Genomic DNA, 13,002 nt, shown 5'->3' with positions numbered 1-13,002 from the left:
TCATTTGTAAGTCGCTTTGGATAAAAGCGTCTTCTAAATGTTTAAATGTAAATGTATAAATAATACAGTAAATTTTATGAAGTTTTACCAAGGCCATCTGAGAGTGTGTCAGAAAAGATTCCCTTGTTCAACACATTCCCCTTTAAACCTAAATAAAGTTCAGTAACAAAGAGCACAGACTGAGAGTGAATTGTCCATGAGTTTTTATTAAACCTTAAGTACAAATAGAAAAAAAGTAAATAAAAACTAAATAAAACAGGCAATATAACCAACATGAAATACGCAGTGCTAATAAATTAACTTGCCTGACCATGAGCAAATTTATCATATTTTAGAAAAAGGAACAAAAACAACAAAAAATTCGGAATAAAATGCATTGTAAGGCCATAAAAACTTGACAACCGCGTTTTTTTTTTATTTTTTTTTTTATTATTTTGTTTTGTTTGTTGAAAACACCCGATTTGGTTTTCATTAAATACTCCTAAAACAGTTCAGTCTTCTGTTCAGGGCAACCACCAACAAACTGGATTATAGTTTTTTTTTTTTTTTACTTGACAGTCACCACTGGCAAGCTCAGTGCAACATGAGTAGCTACTATGCTGAATTTTCAGTAATGAAAATGTAAAAACCTTTTTTTGTGAAAGTATTTTTTCCCTTTTCTTTAAAAAATTAAACCTAAAAAACAAAACTAGGGGGGAATCGCGACTCCGTATCTTAGTCCTCAGTGATGTAAGCAGCACTTAAAATTGATACACATTACCAGAGCAACCCTGTACGCATTAAACTCCCACAGCTGAAGAAACTGAAATGTAAGGCTTTTCTTCATCTGACATCATCCATCTATCTGTCCTTTCCTTCTGTCACTCCAACAAAGGCTCAAGTATTAAAGACATTTACAAGATTATGTACAAAAAGGTGATTTTCTTAAGTTTCTTTAAAACAATGATACTTCTGCAAAAAGGAAAAGACAGAACAAAATAAAACAATAATAACAATAAAGAAAAAAATGGACTTGTATTTCACATTTTACACCCTCTGAATAGTGGCTCTAACTCAACATAGCACATCAGAACAAAAGAGAAAATAAAAAGTCAAAAACACAAAATATAATAATTACAATAATATAATATAATAATTAATGTTAACTGTTACAGATGAATCAATAAGTCTGGAAGAATGGAATGTTGACACGATTGCACATCTAGAAGCAGAAAAAGCCTCTGGCTTCTTCCATCCTGTGGGATAAGAAGTCTAGCGGACAGCACTTCTTTTTATTACCTTTTTTTGTATTGATAAAAAAACCAAAAAAAAAACAGCACCAAAATAAAGAAAGATCTCCCCGCTAAACATCAGGCACAGTTATCGCTCGTAAGCGTCAGCGTGGGAGGAACCCCTCTCACTGCCGGGACGGGACCCACTCATTCAATCCCTAACACCCACTTCCTCAAGTACAGCCTGACCCGTTGCCAGAGAAACCAAAGTTCCCCGAATCCACAGAGGAAAGTGTGAAATTAAAACCAGTCGAAATAAAAACAAACAGTACTTCCTCGAATATATATATTATTATTTTTTTTTATACGAGTTTACATGACTTCTACTCCAGTTTCTACCGCATAAAATATTTCAAGCTTGACACACTGTGTAACTGTATGTAAAATGTATATTCGTTATAAAATGTCAATGGCTTTTCAAGATTTTATTTACTTGACTTTTCCCGGACTTGAAATCACACTTTTAAAATTCCCTCATTCCCTGTATAATGTGAGAACCCTGCTCTTAAATAAAAATGACAATTGTAAAGGGAACAAATTTAAATATGAAATTCAGATTAAACTATATATTGTATTTTAGATGTTTTAGTTTACTTTAAAGCTTGGTTTGTCTTGTTTTAAATAACTTTAAAGCCATCTTCAAGGAGTGCTTAGGCCTCCTGGTTGAGAACAGCTGTTATAGACCATACAAAGTATTATAATATTAATGTTAGTATATTATAGACTGTACTGACCTCTAAAGTACACTATAGATTTTACACACTGTGTCTGTCCTAGTAAGCATGCTATTCATCCTAAATAGTGAAATTAATTGGTACAGCCGACAGCATGTTGAGAATAGTGTGTCAAATAAAACAAACAGCTGACGCTGGCGTGAGTGGAATGCACAGTGTAAGTGACTGCATGTTTTATGGAATACTGCGCCCACTAGAGGAGATGATCTTTACAACACAGCTGAGTTAGGAAAGACATTAGCAAAATGTACAATTTTACACTGAAATGACATTTAGTCAACAGTGTTACTGTTAACAAACTATTAAAAATTATTTTGGTAATCAAAATAAAGTTGCCAAAACAGTAAAATAAAATAAAACTTCAAAATTAGAAGTTTTGCCTTGGCAACTAATTGAAATAAGTAAGTTTAAGATGAAGTACTAAAACTGATAAAAATGACAAAAACACAACCAAATTGCTTAAACTTTAAAATGAAAATGAAAACTGAAAACAGAAAAATAAAAACACATTCAGAATATTTTTTACTGAAATTACACTGAATGTATCTAAAAATAAATAATAATGAACAAGATTCACTGAACAAAACGCGATTCTATACAAGGGAACAAACTATTTGTAAATTTTACAATGTTTAGTTAAAGAAAGGAATCATCATTTGTTTCATTTTTGAACCTTTGATAATTATAAAAATTTTTTAACAATGGTTAAAGGTAAAAAATATTTTTTATTATTGAAATATCACATAATCAATTATACAATATGAAATATATCTATTTTATTATGTAAAACAGTAACATGAGCAATGCAATATGAGTAATATTTACATTATCATGAAATATAGCTTCTACTAAATACTGAGCAAAGGGTCTGAATACTTAGGACCATGTGATATTTCAGTTTTTCTTTTTTAATAAATCTGCAAAAATGTCAACAATTCTGTGTTTTTCTGTCAATATGGGGTGCTGTGTGTACATTAATGAGGAAAAAAAATTTACTTAAATGATTTTAGCAAATGGCTGCAATATAACAAAGAGTGAAAAATTTAAAGGGGTCTGAATACTTTCCGTACCCACTGTATATATATATATATATAATGTTATATATACACAAATCATAATGCAAATTATGAATAATTAAATTTGCCAAATATTTTAATTATTAATTATTCTATATTATTTTATTAGTTTTTTTTTTATTAGTACTTTTTATTTTCAATCAATCAATCAATCAATCAATCAATACTTACTTTTGAATTTATCTTATGTTGTTACATTCATCATCTAACACCCCAATGCTGGTTTATGGGACACATGTTCAATTCAATTATTTAAATTAATTTCTCAATTAATTTCTTGACAGTACCTGGGAACAAAAACTCACCAAATGCAATCAGCACCAGTGTGTAAGTAATCAATGTATGGAAGGCGGTTTTGGTCTTGTGACCAGCATGAGGTAGAAAAGACCATGCCGATGTTCAGCCAGGGAACAGTCACCCCTGTGAGAGAGAAAGAGAAGGAGAGACAGAGAGGGGGTGATTACTTATTCAGCAAAGGAGCTTTACATGATGTGGAGAGAAGTGTACTTCCTGCTACTGACAACAGTAGTGGACTCACCAGGCACAGCACCAAGATGGCGCAGAATGGATCCAGAGTTATTGGGAAGGACATTGAGGTTCCATCCATGCCTGCAGCGACAGAGAGAAAAAGAGAGCTTATAGTAGCATCATATTTATAAACGGTAATACATCCTCCCATCATGCCTTTAATTCATCTCAAATGAAAGTAGCTCTTACTTGGAGAAGGGTTCGGACTTGCCCACAGGGAAGCCGCTTCCATGTGTGTTTGTGTCCACTTTCCCATAATGCACTGCTACATGGCAGTCCCTCTGCTCCACTATCCGCCAATAATCTTGCTATATAAAGAAAAGCAGGACAGATGGAGATGAAGAGAAAAGGCATGAAATAAGGAAATATGACAGGATACAAGGATACAACGGTCACAGGATATTCTTACAAAATATGCAACACAGAGAGTACATGCTATTTAAAGACAATTTGTCATAGAGCGGCTATTATTATACTTCAGAAATGCTGGTCACTAGGGTCGACATTTTACATCAGGGCTGTCCAAACTCGGAGGGCCGGTGTCCTGCAGAGTTTAGCTCCAACTTGACTCAACACACCTGACTGGAAGTTTCTATGCCTAGTAAGAGCTTGATTAGCTGGTTCAGGTGTGTTTAATTAGGGTTGGAGCTAAACTCTGCAGGACATCGGCCCTCCAGGGCCGAGTTTGGACAGCCCTGTTTTACACCAATAATGTAGTAACATATTACACTGTACACATTTACATCTGGCGAATGGTTAAAATACAGGAAGTGGTTTGTGTGTACCTCAACTTCAGCAGCCCCAGGCTCTTTGTTGAAGCACATCAGCATAGTATTTCTTGCTATTCTGTAAAAGGTGGTCAAAGATACCGATCTCCCCTGGAAAAAACAATAAACAGTAAGAAAAATGGCAAAATAATCAGTGGCATAAGCTGTTTGTTTGCTTGGCAGCCATCTTGGAAACGGCTGCAGGCAGCGCTCAAAAACAAGCTTACGATAACATAACATCTGTCAAATTACCATTAAATTCAGTCTTATGCTACCATAAATGTGGCTTCTTCTGCTTAAATTAAGGCTAAAACTTGTTTTTTATGAGTTGGTCGAGGTGATAGACTTGCTTTTTGTCTTCTTTTATTTTAATGGCAGTACTTCCTTTCCATCTCATGAATAACTATCAAGAGAAGTGTTGCCGTTTTACCCATTCATTGCTTCACAAGTTGTCCATCACAAATTATTTTTAAGTGCCACAGCACAACTTGAAAAACGCTCACTCTTCAACCGCATGACAGCACTGATAACTATAGACAGAGACAATTGCCAGGTACCTCACTGGAGATGAACAAAGTGCAGCGTGTGTGTGTGTGTGTGTGTGTGTGTGTGTGTGTGTGAGGAGCTGAGCTGTGACCTATATGCAGGCACCATTCTGTGAAGAGGCCCACTCTCACCGTACCGCCCAGCAGAGAGTGTTACCTCAGACAACAACACACAGACAGACAGACCGGGTGCTATAAGAGTCAGCGGGGTATTTTTATAGGGCTGGTGAGGCAGACGGAGTCACCTTACATAGACTATAGCTAAAAACTCAGCCTCACATACACCAGGAGCTGAGGGCCTGGGAACAAACCCTCTCACACAACAGCCACTCTCACCGATACCCACCCACCCACAGTCACAGTCCTCTTTACCACCGGTCCTCTTTCAAACACAAGAGCCACACAAACTCTGACCCATTTTTCTGCTTCACTTTTTATATTGGTAATCTATGTTCAACTGCAGCATGCTAACCAAATTTAAACTTCACAAGTGACTGAATTTAAACACTTTTTATGGGCAGCAGACAGGATGTGCAAAAAGTGCTCTTCACCTGAACCACACACACACACACACACACACACACACACGTTATTTAATTTCACAGCTGATTCTAAAACAGCCTCATGCTAGCATGCTAAGCTAATAAACTGACATTCTAATAAACAAATGCATTGCATACATAAATGCTGTTTTAAAACAAAATGTGTAAAATGAAAAGTCTCTGCAGATAAATGCACAGAAGAAAAAAATGTGCATACACTGCTGAGACTAATTTTAGCCAAAATGGGATCTCAAAGCACTATAATTTAGCTTCAAGTCGGAAGCACGCCTATGATGTCTAAAATATTGCCTAGGCAGGCAGCTCACTAGAGTTTGTAATAGATCTATGGTGTTTTGAACCTTTAAATCTGTCTGAGGAACAAAATAGACACTCATTCTGGCAGTTTAGCAGGTCATAGCTCTGAAATGAAACTCAGATCTGTGATGCAGAGCACAGCATAGAGACACAACCATCAACCACTGTAGAGCCAACCTGGGCAGCATTAAAACCCAAAACACATCACATATTAAGCCTTCCTCCTTTCTTTCCCAGCAGTGTGGCTCTGTGTTCAGTGTACAGGCAAACATTGTCATCACGCTTGAAATTCTGGCACATTCTCTGGCAGCTCAGCGGTGAGCCCTCTATGCTCTCTCTAAACACTTCATTACCTGAGGAAATGGCACATCTGCCAGTCTGAGTGAATATAGTGAATAAAAGAAGTTTGACACATAAAACTGACAAATCCTAAAGGAAACACAATAACGTTAACTTGCTGATAAGCTTTATGACTGCCATTATCAAAGCAGTAGGTGCGTCTATCACATCCCTTACCTTGTATATACATTTGTGCTGGTCACTGAGAACACCTTCATCTACTGCCTCCTCAACTGCCTCATCAATGTCCACTTTTTCCCCTTTCTTTTCCTGAGCAAACAGTCTGCGGCGGCCAGTCTGCCGCTGGTTATCTGGCTCTTTGTTGTGATTGCGGAAGCCATTGCGGTGGTTGAGGCCGGTGAGCCCATTCTTGGGTTCGTAACGGGGAAGAGCCAGAGTCCGCTGGCCGATATCAGAGTGGCCCTCCAGGGGTCCCCGCTTGCATTCCAGAGCTTCCTTTTCTGCCAGCACCTCCTGCTCCAGTTGTCGGTGCTCCTCGGGAGAGAGCAGGTCATAAGAGAGCAGGTACTGGAGGTAGGCCTCCTGGAGCTTGGCCAGACGGTCCTGTGCTGATTTGGGAATGCGAAGCAGGTCGGCCAACCGGCTCCATTTTTTCAGGTCCATCACCTGCTGCATTCCACCCATGTCGCAGACCAGCTCAGAAAAACGAGCCAGATCTACTTCACAGCCACCTGAAGGGGCGACAATGAGAGGGAAGAGATTATTGTGAATGTTTAATACACTGTACATTAGGAAAGTATATTGAAAGTTAATGTATCGTTTCCAAACATAACTCAACTAAACCACTGCAACTAGGACACACTGCACCATCTGCTGCAAAATGAGTATTGACAGCTCCAGAATTACAATTCATTACATTTCACAGCTCATTAATTCTCTAAACATGCTAGCAGAGAAATGGTGTGACATCTTTATTTGTCTTTTGAAACACAACAAACCACAACGACTGGAGAAAGTGAGCTAAGGAACTGAGGGAGAGTGAGCACCAACAAAGGTCAATGACCAAGAGTTTAAAACTCTCGTAGGAATTATTGCAGCATACCGGCGGCATTCCAACAGGCTCAATAAACATTTATTTCAACCATATATTCTGACTGGACCCTCAAACAGCACACAGGATTCTGAAGTAAAGCAATGGTGCAGAGCTGCTTTAAAACCTCGTAAACTTTTAACTGTGCTCGACAAGTTCTGGAGAAATGGGTGATTGGTTCGACATATGGTTCCCCAACTCCTGGCAGACAAGAGACTTGACAACATATGTTAAGAATGGACCATGAGGCTATTCACTGGTCGGTTTACAAACAAATTGTCTCTCACCCCTTTATTCACTTAAGAAAAATGTTGACAGGCTGATATGCAATTATATTTACACATGCGCAGGGAAACAGAGCTACAGTAATTGCTGCAATCGTAACTGAAGCGCAGAAATGGGCAATGGCGCTCCTGAAGGGCCACTGTTTGCAAACATATGAAGCCCACACCAGTATAAAATGTATCCTGAGAAGTTATCTTGTTTAGATTGTTCAGGTAGGTTTGATTAGAGTTGGAGCTCAAATCTGCAGCGCATTGACCCCTCCAGAAGCAGAGTTGACCTAGCCCCTATAACAGGGTTCCTCAAATCCAACCCTGGAGGGTAACAGCCCTGCAGAGCTTAACTCCAATCCCAAACAAAAATACTGGAGCAAGCTAAATAAGGTCTTCAGAGTTATTAGAAAATTGCAGGTAGGAAAGTTTGCGCTAAAACAGTGGACCTGTAGATTTAAGGAATTCTGCTCTATACCAACAAAAGCAATTGTAATCATAAAGTTTTAAGTGGACTCACCTATAAGAGGTGGCTCGTCCATTGAGATGCCCTGAGATTTGAGGTGCTTCTTAATGCAGGCCAGTTTCTGAACATTGGGGCCCCAGCGCCGACCCAGCTTGTGGATGCGCTGAACCTGTGTCACAAAACGCATGTCATCATTGAGTTTGCACTCTGGCCTCCAGTCAGGAGGAGGCAACACTCTGCACAGTCCAGACGAATCTGCCCGTTCCCGAACTGAGTCAAGGTACACCAAAGGGTCCTGAAACTCCCTGGAGCTGGGCTTGAAAATTGGCACCTCCTCCAAGGCCGCCCACCCTGCCCTTCTCCTCTCCCTGTCTCTGTCCGGCCGTGGTGGAGGCATGTGTGTGGGCTCTGCTGGTTTGAAGGATTTGCTGGCTGAGGTAGTGGATGTGGTCCGGTTGAGGGCCGGGTTAGTTTGGACCCTCTGCTGTGCTTGTCTGATGAACATCAGTTTGCCAGCAGAGGCGCGTTTGGGCCGCTGACGTGCTGGCTCAGGGGTAGCGGGATTCTGGGGCATGGTTGGGGAGGCGGGAGCAGCAGGGGGAGATGGAGGAGGGGCAGAACCCATTTTCTGAGTAGGGGAGGCGGCCATTTCAGTGATACTATGTGCAATAGTGAAGGCATTAGGGGGCTTGAACTGACCCAGGGCCTTCTTGCTGCGAGTTTCCAGTGGGCTAGTCTGCAGTTTAGCTTTCTTAACCTCAGAAACAGGCAGCTTAGTCTTAACCTTGTCACTCTCAGTTCCAGCTCCAAGGATCATAATGGCGTCACTTCTGCGTTTAGAGTTCCGCAGTCCCTGCCGCACTTGCCGGCCATCTTCTTCCTCTTCCCTGGCACTGTGGCGTCCATTAAGCCTGCCATTAGGCCGGCCCCCATTAGTCATCTTATGCACCCCATTCGATAATAGCACCTGTTTGCGGGTTTTTGCATTGATACTTTGGGCTTTTCCTGAGTGAGAGAGCTGGGGCCGGCCACGGCCGTTGCTGGTTGGATGATGAGAATGATGGTGGTGGTTGTTGCTGTAAGCATGAAGGCCAGCAGAAGCAGTGTGCTTGCTGTGGTTGAGTTTGGCTTTCTTAACCAGTTCTTGTTTTGCTTTGGTGTAGGTGACGTGGCCCTTGGTCACGGTGGCTGCGTTCTTCACAGTTTTGGACGGCAGACGGAAGTCTTTCGACTTTTTGGCACCGGCCGTATGCTTGCCAACTGATGATGCCCTTGTGAGTCCATTTACTTTTGAGACCTAAAGTGAACAGAAGATATCATCATGTTACATAAAGTGGATCAATGCAACTTACTAAGGAACTGTGAGAATTCTCAAACAGTCCCTTCAATCCTGACGGCAAAGAATAATCTACTAATGTCTATTTGCATACCGAGTCAGTCACAGTGCATGTCTTCGCTCACACAATAACACAGACCACAACAGAGCTACAAAAACCCCAAACCAGAGAAAACAGCAGGGAAGAAAGAGGGAGGGGAAGTGTACTAGATAGAGGGAGAGAAGCGAGAGAGAGAGAGATGTTTTATTCTGTGCCAACAGCTGCAAAAAATCCTTAGAACTAAAGTTTAATCATACAATTCCATTCAAGTACCAATTCATAGTTGGCTTTATACAGCACAGTACACTAAAGTTCTTCAAATTTGGCTTTAATGCCCCAAATAAAAGGAGCTGTGCTTTCAGCTGATCTGAGGCCTCCAATATACTTCACAGCAGAGCAGATGCAGCTTGAGTTACGCCCGGCCTCTCATTGTTTAACAGCCGCCATGGGAATTACACTATGCCAGGCTACAAACATATTCAGCCTCGACTTCTCTCTTCACATTGTTTTCTTTGGCTCTGTTTTTCTGGTAAGGCATAAAGGATTTGATTTCCTATGTGTGAGATCTCACAGAGCCAAGAAAAGAAGATGCAGCCGGAAGGTTTTAGTGGGCTAAAACTCCAGGTGAAATAGTCATGATGTGCTTCCTGACATTAGTAGACTCTCATTGCACAGGAAGGATGAGTCCTGACATTTGGTTTAAATTCCTCGACAAGCCTTTAATTAAAACAATGCAATAGCATATGGATGATGCAGTCAGGTACACAAACTTTTATTTGCACATTTGTGGTGAATAGTATATAATAGTATATATGGCAACCAACAATGTCAAAAGCTCTATGCTGGGTTCCTAACTAATTTCAACTAAAGGAAAAGTTAGGAGCTAAGAAAAAGTGATGACAGAAATTTTGTTTAGTAGATGGTTTGATATAAATGACATTTTTTCTTTTATCTCTTTATCTTTTTATGTACTGCAGGAAATGATGTTTCAGTTCCTAATAAAGTTACTGCCATATAATTATATTTTTACATGCATTTGGCTTTTGACAAGTGCTAGCTGCAGAGAATTTTTCCACCAAACAAAAGAAAACAAAGAATTGCACAATTAAAAATGGTGCTTTTGTCAAAATGTGAATTATCACACCCGATATAAAGGGCTTGGTTTAATTGTGCTGATTTGATTTTTGTGTGAAGCCTCTTATGATGAATTCATGCTCTGTGAATAGGTCTTTACATGTTGTGCCACACCCTCTCACATCCCTACCCATCCCTCCCACTCTATTTCTCCCTCTTTAAAGTCTCCAGATGCATTTAAATAACAGTGTCCAGACTGCGGTGATCTCTGGGCCAGAGGTTCGCTGACGGACAGATGAGGAGATTGCTGAGTGTTTTTGAAGTAAGACATCAGCTGTATTGTATTCCTATCAGGTGCAGCAAAACAACAAAGAGAGGCTATTAAAAGATAAGGGGGACTGAAATGTGACCTCCTTCATCAATCGCTTCCCCTTGTCGGCGCTTAAAAAAAACGGCAGGAGGGAGACAGGGAGAATATAAAAGAAAGCGACAGACTCCAGCCCCAGAGGCAGGCATGATGGATGCTCTCTGCAGGTAGAGTAAGCAAATGTAGCATGATGTCAGCTGCGGCCACGTCTATGTAGCCCCCCCGTCATCATACCCGCACCCTTTTGAAATAACACGTCAGTGGTCTACGGCACGCCCCATCCCGTCTGCAGGGCTCTGAGAGTGCAGAATGTGATTGTAATGATAATCCCACTCAGCATAACGTGCCGGATGCTGACTGGGCTTGCGCGGCGACTGCGCTGCAGAAATCCCACGTCTGGCTCTGTGTAATGAGTGCTGCAACCACTAGAGGGCTCACTGATCCCAGAACACTGCCCCAGGGTGCAGATGAGCCCTGCTGCACGCTGCCCAGCTATTATTTAGACTGCCTGAAAATGTGGAAGAGAGAAAGAAACCACATAGGCAAGTGAACACAGGTCACTGACCTGTCCCCGTGGGCAACCTCTTGAAACCAGGGGAAACAGAGAGCAGGCTGGAGGAAACAAGGAAGGAAGTAAGCAGGGCCGGATTTACCACTTTTCGTGACATAGGCAAAACACATTTTTGGGCCCCCCCCTTCCCTATTAATATAATAGGCCTAATATTACCACCCAAGCAAACAAAAATATTTCTTAATCAGTGGAAACCGTTACAGTGTTTTCTATCGCAATAAGCGCTTGCGTTCAGTCAATAAAAATCGAATGTAGTTCTTAATTTGTTTGAGAACTGAGAAAGACCATTCCATTAATAGGCGCGGCGACGTGGCCACATAACCACTTCGGGAGTGCATTATTTCTCTAATAATTTTAACGGCCTGGAGTCACAATCCCACATCAATTGTTCAGATGATTTGTTTCAAGACATTTTACATGTTTCTGTCCTGAAGTGTGTTGAACTAGCTAATTTTTTACACACCTCATCCCAAACCTTCCGTTGCAAATTCCAAAACGTCATTAAAGAGCTAATAAAAGAGGCTTGAGCCATTTATATGCAGGATGACGCAGTTATTAATGCAGTCTAATGCAGTTATTAGAGAGAGAGCGAAAGAGAGAGAGGGAGAGAGAGATTAAGCGCGTGTGAATACGTGAGTCTGTGCGTCTCTCAGCAGTATTCAGCAGCAGCGTCTACTAGCGAATCTTTAAGTTGAACTGCTTCAAGAACCTCGCTACTGAAAAATGCGAAACTATTTTATTGATAAATACACGGGGCAGCCGCAGCTCTGACAACAAGTTTCTGTTCGCGTCTCTGCGTGTGTACTGTGTGTGCATCTGTGAGAGAGAACGGGAGAAAGAAAGCGTGATTTCCGCACATAAAAAGGTTGAAGACATGGAAATAGTTTGTCATTTTTACCCTATTGTTTGTTATATTTATTTGCTCAATGTCTTCTGGGGGTTGTGGTTCTTTTACTGTTGTAGATATCCCATAGTATAACAAAAATATTATATATCTCTTCAGTGTGTTTGGGCCCACCCTGGACGAGCGAGCATAGGCACGTGCCTAGAATGCCTATGCGTAAATGCGGCCCTGGAAGTAAGGAAAGGGAATGAAAGGAAGGATGGAAGTTAAAAGCCGGCTGACCAAAGACGTGCGGTTAAATCGGCTTAACAGCCAGGAACAAAAATACGAGAACACACACAGACAGAGGCCAGGCGAGCTCTCTGAAGTGGATCGTGGTCGCATGTGAGCATGAGGGAGGACAGATGACATCATGTGTTGCTATAGGCCAGCTGCAGCATAGCAAAAGATTTAACTGAGAACATCTGCAGAGCTGCAGCCCGCACCACACACACACAGTACATGTCTACCTATGTGTTAAACCAATGCTCTAAAACTGTCTCTCTCTATTTAAATTTAAATTTAGCACAAATTAGCAGAGCAAATTAGTTAAAATAAATAACACAAAGGAAGAGAAAATAAAATAAAAAATAAAATGTAGGTTTGCTTCCTTTTTATGTTTTTGAGATGCACCTGCATTATTTATTTAAATTAGAATGTCGTGGAAAAGTTCCAGCAAACTCACCAGACCTGAACCTCATAGAGAATCTATGGTGTATTGTCAAGAGGAAAATGAGAAACAAGAGACCAAAAAATGCAGATGAGCTGAAGGCCACTGTCAAAGAAACCTGGGCTTCCATACCACCTCAGCAGTGCCACAAACTG

General features: G+C 40.8%; 1 protein-coding gene across 2 annotated transcripts in view; it reads right to left on the bottom strand.

The window, feature by feature from the left end:
- Positions 1-3,382: 3,382 nt before the first annotated feature.
- Positions 3,383-13,002, bottom strand: part of LOC107568290 (protein Jumonji-like) — a 98,767-nt gene continuing 89,147 nt past the window's right edge. Inside the window, exons 7-12 of one of the 2 annotated variants that reach the window (XM_016254221.1) lie at positions 7,961-9,203; positions 6,295-6,809; positions 4,395-4,487; positions 3,799-3,917; positions 3,620-3,690; positions 3,383-3,501 (exon numbers count right to left, since the gene is read on the bottom strand). In XM_016254221.1, coding sequence (XP_016109707.1) covers positions 3,383-3,501; positions 3,620-3,690; positions 3,799-3,917; positions 4,395-4,487; positions 6,295-6,809; positions 7,961-9,203 — 2,160 coding nt within the window. Of the gene's footprint in view, positions 3,502-3,619; positions 3,691-3,798; positions 3,918-4,394; positions 4,488-5,653; positions 6,157-6,294; positions 6,810-7,960; positions 9,204-13,002 lie in introns of those variants that run through there. The other variant, XM_016254222.1, reaches the window with a different exon arrangement.

Source organism: Sinocyclocheilus grahami, unplaced genomic scaffold (genome assembly GCF_001515645.1).
Source record: "Sinocyclocheilus grahami isolate Dianchi unplaced genomic scaffold, SAMN03320097.WGS_v1.1 scaffold1231.1, whole genome shotgun sequence".
In the NCBI taxonomy this organism is placed as follows: domain Eukaryota; kingdom Metazoa; phylum Chordata; class Actinopteri; order Cypriniformes; family Cyprinidae; genus Sinocyclocheilus; species Sinocyclocheilus grahami.
Note: the sequence above shows the minus strand (reverse complement) of the source record. Positions and strands in the feature narration are given on the sequence as shown.